The sequence below is a fragment of the Saccopteryx leptura genome, chromosome 3 (genome assembly GCF_036850995.1).
Source record: "Saccopteryx leptura isolate mSacLep1 chromosome 3, mSacLep1_pri_phased_curated, whole genome shotgun sequence".
NCBI classification, from domain to species: Eukaryota; Metazoa; Chordata; class Mammalia; order Chiroptera; family Emballonuridae; genus Saccopteryx; species Saccopteryx leptura.
The window spans coordinates 98,673,942-98,682,216 of record NC_089505.1 but is presented as its reverse complement, the minus strand read 5'-3'; the positions used below and the strand labels follow the sequence as shown (position 1 = coordinate 98,682,216).

Here is an 8,275-nt window from a genome sequence, read left to right as displayed (position 1 = left end):
GAGCTGGAGTACAGAGGGAAAGGTCACACCTCTGCCCTTAAACAACTCAGAGACTAGCAGACAAGCAAAACAAAAGCACAATTCAGCATTGTTAAGAGCCAGGGCTGTGGGAACAGAGAGGGGGTAACCCAGCCTCTTCTAGAGCAGGGAAGCCAGAGAATAAGAAGATTAACAAGTATTAATAAAATTAATAAATAATAATTACTATTAAACAAAAATTATTGATGATTGATCATAATGTATTGAGTATTTTCTGTTTGCTAGGAACTGTTTTCACGTATCAGCTTATTTACTCTTCAATGGTGTAATGAAGTATGTACTATTGTGTTCCCCGTTTCACAGATGAAGAAGTTGAGGCACAGAGATGTTAACTATAACCAGGAAGTGGGGGATCAGTCTGCCTCTCAGCAGAGGAATGGTCTGAGCTGAAATCTGAAGTGTGGAAAGGATGTAGGCAGGTGAGGAGAGGGTCAGTAGTTTTCCAGACAGGAAAAGTATGCACATGGCTGTGGTAAGCTGAACCATGGAATAATTAGAACACAAATAACAATGGATGGAGCTATGTCACCTCCTGGCTTGGTGAGACAATGTGCCATGGGCATTTATGGGACCCTTGATACGACCTCAGTGATGGGACACATTGCAACATTATCAAATACTGAAAGAATATGCTATAATTCTGATAATATGGATTCAGCTTTTTTGTAAAGCATAGTGTAACACAGTCAAGGGGTGGACTGTGGAGTGCACATGTCTATGAACACAGAGTCTTATTGATTCCAGCTGTTGAGAGTTGCCTGCATCCCAGTGAGGACCAGCTCACATATTTTTTCCTTTTAAACATTTTTATTATTCAATATAACATACATAAATAAAAGCATACAAAAAAAATAAAAGCATACAAAAGAAACAGGTATTGCTAGCTGGTTTACCACAATGTAATTATCTTGTAATGCCCCCAAACCCAGGTCCAGAAAGAGAACCATTCAAACATCTTGTCCTCCTGCAACCTCTCAAGCTTTACTTCTTTTCCTCTCCCCAAATAAACCACACTAACAACAAAATAATAATAATAAGAAGAGCCACATATCTTAACAGTGTCAAAATACTAGGGTTGTCATCTGACTGGTGGTGGTGCTGTGGATAAAGTGTCACCCTGGAATGTGAGGTGGCTGGATTAAGAGCCAGAGGTCACCAGCTAGAGCATGGGCTTATCAGGTTGACACAGGGTTGCTGGCTTGAGTGGGGTGAATCAGCCACATGAACCCAAAGGTCACTGGTGTGAAAAAGCCCAAGGTTGCTGGTTTGAGCAAGGGGATTTGATCCCCGGTCAAGGCATGTATAAGAAGCAATTGATGCACAACCAAAAGTGTGCAAATGGTTATTTCATTTTTTATGGCCAAGTAATATTCCATTATATGTACCACCACTTTTTTGTGTGTGTGTGACAGAGACAGAGAGAGGGACAGATAGGGACAAACAGACTGGAAGGGAGAGAGATAAGAAGCATCAATTCTTTGTTGCGACACCTTAGTTGTTCATTGACTGTTTTCTCATGTGCCTTGGCTGGGGGGAGGATGAGGATACAACAGACAGAGTGACCCCTTGCTCAAGCTAATGACCCTGTGCTCAAGCTGGTGAGCCTGTGCTCAAGCCAGCGACTTTAGGATTTCAAACCTGGCCTGACCAGGCTGTGACGCAGTGGATAGAGCATCGGACTGGGATGCGGAAGACCCAGGTTCGAGATCTCGAGGTCACCAGCTTGAGTGTGGGCTCATCTGGTTTGAGCAGAGCTCACCAGCTTGGACCCAAGGTCACTGGCTGGAGCAAGGGGTCACTCAGTCTGCTGTAGCCCCATGGTCAAGGCACATATGAGAAAGCAATCAATGAACAACTAACGTGTCGCAATAAAAAACTGATGATTGATGCTTCTTATCTCTCTCCATTCCTGTCTGTCCCTATCTCTGACTCTCTCTCTGTCTCTGTAAAAAAAAAAAAAAAAAGAAAAAGAAAGATGGTAAAGGATTTCAAACCTGGTTCCTCTGCATACTACTCTGACACTCTATTTACGGCGCCACCGCCTGGTCAGGCTGTTCCATTGATTTATATGTCTTGTTTTTTATGCTGGTGCAGTAGATAAGGCATCAATCTGGAATGCTGAGATTGCCAGTTTGAGACCCTGGGTTTGCCCGGTCAAGGCACATATGAGAAGCATCTGTGAGTTGGTGGTTCCCATTCCTTTCTCTCCCCTGCCTTTCTCTCTCTCTCCCTTCTCTCTAAAAATAAAAATATAAAATTGAAAAAAAAATCATGATGCAGCCTGACCACATGGTGGTGCAGTGGATAGAGCATGGACCTGGGAGGCTGAGGATCCAGGTTCAAAACCCCAAGGTAGCTGGTTTGAGTGTAGCCTTATCCAGCTTGTGCATGGGCTCACCAGCCTAGTGTGGGATCATCAACATGACCACATGGTTGCTGGCTTGAGCCCAAAGTTCACTGGCTTGAAGCCCAAGGTCGCTGGCTTAGGCCCAAGGTTGCTGGCTTGAGCAAGGAGTCATAGGTTTGGCTGGAAACAGCCCCCCCCCCACTATGAAAAGCAATCAATGAACAGCTAAAGTGCCGCAACTACAAGTTGATACATCTAATCTCTCTCCCTTCCTATCTGTCGCTCTCTCACAAAAAAAAAAAGAAAGAGAAAATTCATGATGCAGAAGCCCTGGCCAGTTGGCTCAGTGGTAGAGCATCGGCCTGGCGTGCAGGAATCCCGGGTTCGATTCCCGGCCAAGGCACACAGGAGAAGTGCCCATCTGCTTCTCCACCCCTCCCCCTCTCCTTCCTCTTTGTCTCTCTCTTCCCCTACCGCAGCCAAGGCTCCCGAGGTCACCAGCTTGAGCGTGGGCTCATCTGGTTTGAGCAAGGCTCACCAGCTTGAGCCCAAGGTCGCTGGCTTCAGCAAGGGGTTACTAGATCTGCTGAAGGCCCACGGTCAAGGCACATATGAGAAAGCAATCAATGAACTAGGGTGTTGCAACAAAAAACTAATGATTGATGCTTCTCATCTCTCTCTGTTCCTGTCTGTCCCTAACTATCCCTCTCTCTGACTCTGTCTCTGTATAAAAACAAACAAACAAACAAAAAAACAACAACCCCATAATGAGATATCACATCACACCAATCAGAATGGCGCTCATCAACAAAATAACACAGAATAAGAGCTGGTGAGGATGTGGAGAAAAGGGAACCCTCCTGCACTGCTGGTGGGAAATGAGAGTGGTGCAGCCACTGTGGAAAACAGTAGGATTCCTAAAGAAATTAAAAATCAGACTGCCTTTTGTGTTTTTTTAAAATTTCTTATTTATTTATTTATTTCTTCATTTTAGAGAGGGGGGAGGAGAGAGAGAAAGAGAGAGAGAAGGGGGAGGAGCAGGAACCATCAACTCCCATATGTGCCTTGAAAAGGCAAGCCAGGGTTTTGAACTGGCAACCTCAGTGTTTCCAGGTTGACGCTTTATCCACTATACCACCACCGGTCAGATCCAGACCGCCTTTTGACTCAGCTATACTACTTTTAGGAATATACCCCAAGAACACCATAGCACTGTTTGAAAAGAAGAAATGCAACCCCATGTTTATGGCAGCATTGTTCACGATAGCGAAGATCTGGAAACAGCCCAAGTGTCCATCAGTGGACGAGTGGATTAAAAAGCTTTGGTTCGTATATACAATGGAATACTACTCAGCCATAAGAAATGATGACATTGGATCATTTACAACAACATGGATGGACCTTGATAATATTATATTGAGCGAAATAAGTAAATCAGAAAAAACTAAGAACTATATGATTCCATACATAGGTGGGACATAAAAATGAGACTCAGAGACATGGACAAGAGTGTGGGGGTTACGGGGTGGAGGGGAGGGGAGGGAGGGGGTTGGGATAGTAGAGGGGCACAAAGAAAACCAGTTAGAAGGTGACGGAAGACAATTGGACTTAGGGTGATGGGAATGCAGCATAATCAAATGTCAAAATAATCTAGAGATGTTTTCTCTGAACATATGTACCCTGATTTATCAATGTCACCCCATTAAAATTAATTTAAAAAACCTATCATATTATAAATCATCATCTAAGTCCTGCCCAGGGAGCTCAGTTGGTTAGAGTTTTGTCCCGATATACCAAGGTTGTGAATTCAATCCATGGTCAGGGCACAAAGAAGAATCAACCACTGAATGCATGAATAAGTGGAATAAATTGATGTTTCTCTCTCTCAAATCAATTAAAAAAATATCTATCTTCTAAACCTGCACCTTCTTCTGTAGTTTCCATCTCACGTGGTATTGTTTTGTTGTTGTTTTTTTAAAAATTATTTTTATTTAGTTATTCATTTTAGAGGAGAGAGAGAGAAAGGGGGGGAGTAGGAAGCATCAACTCCCATATGTACCTTGACTGGGCAAGCCCAGGGTTTTGAACTGGCAACCTCAGCATTTCCAGGTTGACGCTTTATCCACTGCGCCACCACAGGTCAGGCACACGTAGTATTGTTAAAAGACAAAATTCAATTGAGCAAATTTGAAGATCTAATTGACATTATAAAATGATTCATGAATCAGACAGCATCCCATCTAACAAACAGAAGGGAGCTCCGAATAGTTTACAAAATGGAAGGTTTTACAGGCATACCTCTGAGATAGCTCAGGTTTGGTTCTAGACTACCACAATGAAGCGACTATAACAGTAAAGTGAGTTGTAATATTTTTGTTAGTAGAGGGTCTTCAAAAATTTTTTGAATTGACTTTTTTAGAGAGAGAGGAAAAGAGAGAGAGAAAAACACTGATTTGCTGTTCTTGCATGTGCCCTGACTAGGGATCAAACCTGCAACGTTGGCATATTGCCGGGACAATGCTCTAAGCCACTAGGCTAGGGCTCCCCTTCAATTTGTAAGAAAACACAACACCTGCCAAGTGCAATAAAGTGAAGCACAATAAAACGAGGTGTGCTTCATTTTATACAGATAGAAAGAAGATGGGACGAGGAAGGTAAGAGTGGATTATTTTAGGCAAGGTTACCTTCCCTGAGGGAAACGAGTTGGTGGTGGTGGTGGCGGTGGTGCTGGTGGTGGTGTCTTACTAGGTAGATCATCTCACTAGGGTTGAACAGGGTATTCCAGCCTGGTTTAAAATTCTATTCCTGGAAGAGGATGAAACTCCAGTTACAGACCTGTCTTGGAGATAGTGAGGGTTTGGTTCCAGACTACTACAATAAAGCAAGTTGTAATCTTTTTGCTGGATGGTCGACTTTAATTTGTAAAAAAAATAATGCCACATCTGTGAAGCACAATAAAAGCAAAGCAGAATAAAACAGATATGCCTGTATTAAATCTTGGTTGGGGCTTAATAAAAGTGACTCCATTTTGGGCTTATTGTTCCTATTTTTTTTAATTTATTAATTTTAGAGAGAGAGGAAGGAAGAGAAACATTGATCTGTTCCTGTATGTGCCCTGACCAAAGATCGAGCAGGCAGCCTCTGCACACCAGGACAACACTAACCTACCGAGCATTTGGCCAAGGCTGTTGTTTTTTCTTTCTTTCTTTCTTTTTATTTTTTACGGAGACAGAGAGAGAGTCAGAGAGAGGGATAGATAGGGACAGACAGGAACGGAGAGAGATGAGAAGCACCAATCATCAGTTTTTCTTTCTTTTTTTTTTTTTTGTTTTGTTTGTTTTTTTGTGTATTTTTCTGAAGCTGTAAACGGGGAGAGGCAGTCAGACAGACTCCCGCATGCGCCCGACCGGGATCCACCCGGCACGCCCACCAGGGGCGATGCTCTGCCCCTCCGGGGCGTTGCTCTGCCGAGACCAGAGCCACTCTAGCGCCTGGGGCAGAGGCCAAGGAGCCATCCCCAGTGCCCGGGCCATCTTTGCTCCAATGGAGCCTTGGCTGCGGGAGGGGAAGAGAGAGACAGAGAGGAAGGAGGGGGGGGGGGTGGAGAAGCAAATGGGCGCTTCTCCTATGTGCCCTGGCCGGGAATCGAACCCATGTCCCCCGCACGCCAGGCCGACGCTCTACCGCTGAGCCAACCGGCCAGGGCCCAATCATCAGTTTTTCATTGCGACACCTTAGTTGCTCAGTGATTGCTTTCTCATATGTGCCTTGACTGTGGGGCTTCAGCAGACCAAATAACCCCTTGCTCAAGCCAGCGACCTTGGGTCCAAGCTGGTGAGATTTGCTCAAACCAGATGAGCCCGCGCTCAAGCTGGCAACCTCCGGGTCTCAAACCTGAGTACTCTGCATCCCAGTTCGACACTATTCACTGCGCCACTGCCTGGTCAGGCTGTTGTTTGTTTCTTTTTAAAAGTAGAAACTATTCATTTAATTACCCAAGTTAGAAAACTGACTGGCATGTAGCACTGACAGCACAAAGTTAATAATATTCCCAGTTTCATCATGTGCTAAGTGAGGCAATGGATGCCACAGCTGTAAGCACCAAGGAAAGGGCCATGACCCAGACTTGCAGGTTAAATAACAGAGAAGTGAACAGACACTGCTTATACCAACATCATCAAATTGTAGCAATTTTATCTCCTAAATACCTCTCACATTTGTCTCCTCACTCCTTACCTGTTACATTGCCCCAGTTCAGGCGTTTCATTGTATCTGGCTTGTATTATATACTTCCTAACCTTGACCCAGAGGGAGGAAGCTACACAAAATGCAGATCTCCCTTATATGGTTCACCAGCTATAAAACTTTCTGAGTCCCTCAGATAAAGGCAAGCCTTATCTCTCACCTCTCCAAGTCTCAGAATTCTCACATGCAAGAACAGCAAATTAGTGTTTCTGAGTGTGGTGGCCTCATACCAGGAAGTTTCTCTGCCGTGTCTTTGCTCCTTGCTGTTCCCTTTAGCTAGAAAGAGGCCTTCTACTGTGGCTGAATTCTACTCATCTTTCAAGAATGAGCTGAAGTCACTTCTTCTGGGAACCCTTCCCCTAAGCACTCCAAACCTTAGGAGGGGGCCTTACTTTGTGGGTTTTGTTTGCTTGTTTGTTTAGATTTTATTTATTCATTTTTAGAAAGGATTGAGAGAGTAGAAGGGTGGAGGAGCAGGAATTATCAACTCCCCTATGTAACTTGATCAGGCAAGCCCGGGGTTTTGAACCAAAGATCTGTGTATTCCAGGTAGATGCTTTATCCACTGCGCCACCACAGGTCAGGCATTACTTTGTGTTTCTGTCCCACTCCCGTCACCCACCTCCAGTGGCAAGCACCACGTTTTATCTTTATCACGCCTTGAGGGAATGTCTAATTACTATCACAGGTAGGCATCCTGTCCAAAGTAAACTGCTGAGTCAGAAATGTGTACTTAGATCCCGGTACAGTTCTCATTCAAATGTAAAGTTCTCAAAATCCTCACACTAGCACTGCCCTTTACAGTTTGCAAAACATTCTGATAAGGTTACTCTATATCCTGGGGCAGAAGTTGCAAAAATGAACTGTTTTTAAACTCGGGAGCTAGAGAAGAGCTTCAAGAAAAATTAAGTAGGAAGGCGTCCTATAGAAACAGTAGTGAGGAGGGTCAGGCTGCTGCAAAGGTGACCCTCCTGGCCTGGGAAACCCCGCCCCCGCGTACGCCTTTGCACAATCCGCGGCAAACCAAGCCCACCCACTCGAAGACTACAAACCCCAGTATGCCTCGAACGCAGTGCGTGGCGCGCAATGCTTGCCGGGACTCGTAGTCCAGTTCTAGTTCAGGAAAGGCTCAGAACGTCCCGTTACGTCAAGAGGACTCGGTAAAGGATTCGGAACCGGCCCATATTCAAGTTCAATCTTCCTTTAGAGAGTAGAGCCTGGTTTCTTTGGTGACCCGGTTTCAAGTCCCACCCAGCCGTTAGCGGACCTAAGATGTACGTTGAGTAGCTTCTCGCGTGATTTTTCCACGGTTAAAGGGGAAGGACCAGAGGGCAAGAATAGGCAGCCTTACTGCCCTCGAGGCGCCAGCTTGTTAAAAATAGTGGTTCGGAGGACGCTACCCTGAACATCGACCGAGGCACTGCTTCTCCAGCAGCGTTGATAGGATGTGACAAAACTGTCCCTGACGACCGCTTCCCTTTCCTCCAGAGGCGCGGGAGGCGCAAAGGCTGCTGGGAACGCGCATGCGCCACCGCGGCGGGGAGTACATCTCCTACGTCTGCGGGAGTAAGACGGCGGGCGGTGTCGGGTGTCGGCGGCGGCGCTTTGCGGCGGGTCGTGCGGGTCGGGCGCGGGCGGGCCAGG

The 8,275-nt window shown here is 45.5% G+C and overlaps 1 protein-coding gene across 4 annotated transcripts in view; it reads left to right on the top strand.

Annotated features, from left to right (window-relative positions):
• Positions 1–7,793: 7,793 nt before the first annotated feature.
• Positions 7,794–8,275, top strand: part of USP48 (ubiquitin specific peptidase 48) — an 88,584-nt gene continuing 88,102 nt past the window's right edge. For 2 of the 4 annotated variants that reach the window (XM_066375371.1, XM_066375369.1), the window contains exon 1: positions 7,794–7,905. In XM_066375371.1, the coding sequence (XP_066231468.1) occupies positions 7,904–7,905 (2 nt within the window). In that variant the 5' untranslated portion in view covers positions 7,794–7,903. Of the gene's footprint in view, positions 7,906–8,060; positions 8,198–8,275 lie in introns of those variants that run through there. The other 2 variants (XM_066375368.1, XM_066375370.1) reach the window with 2 other exon arrangements.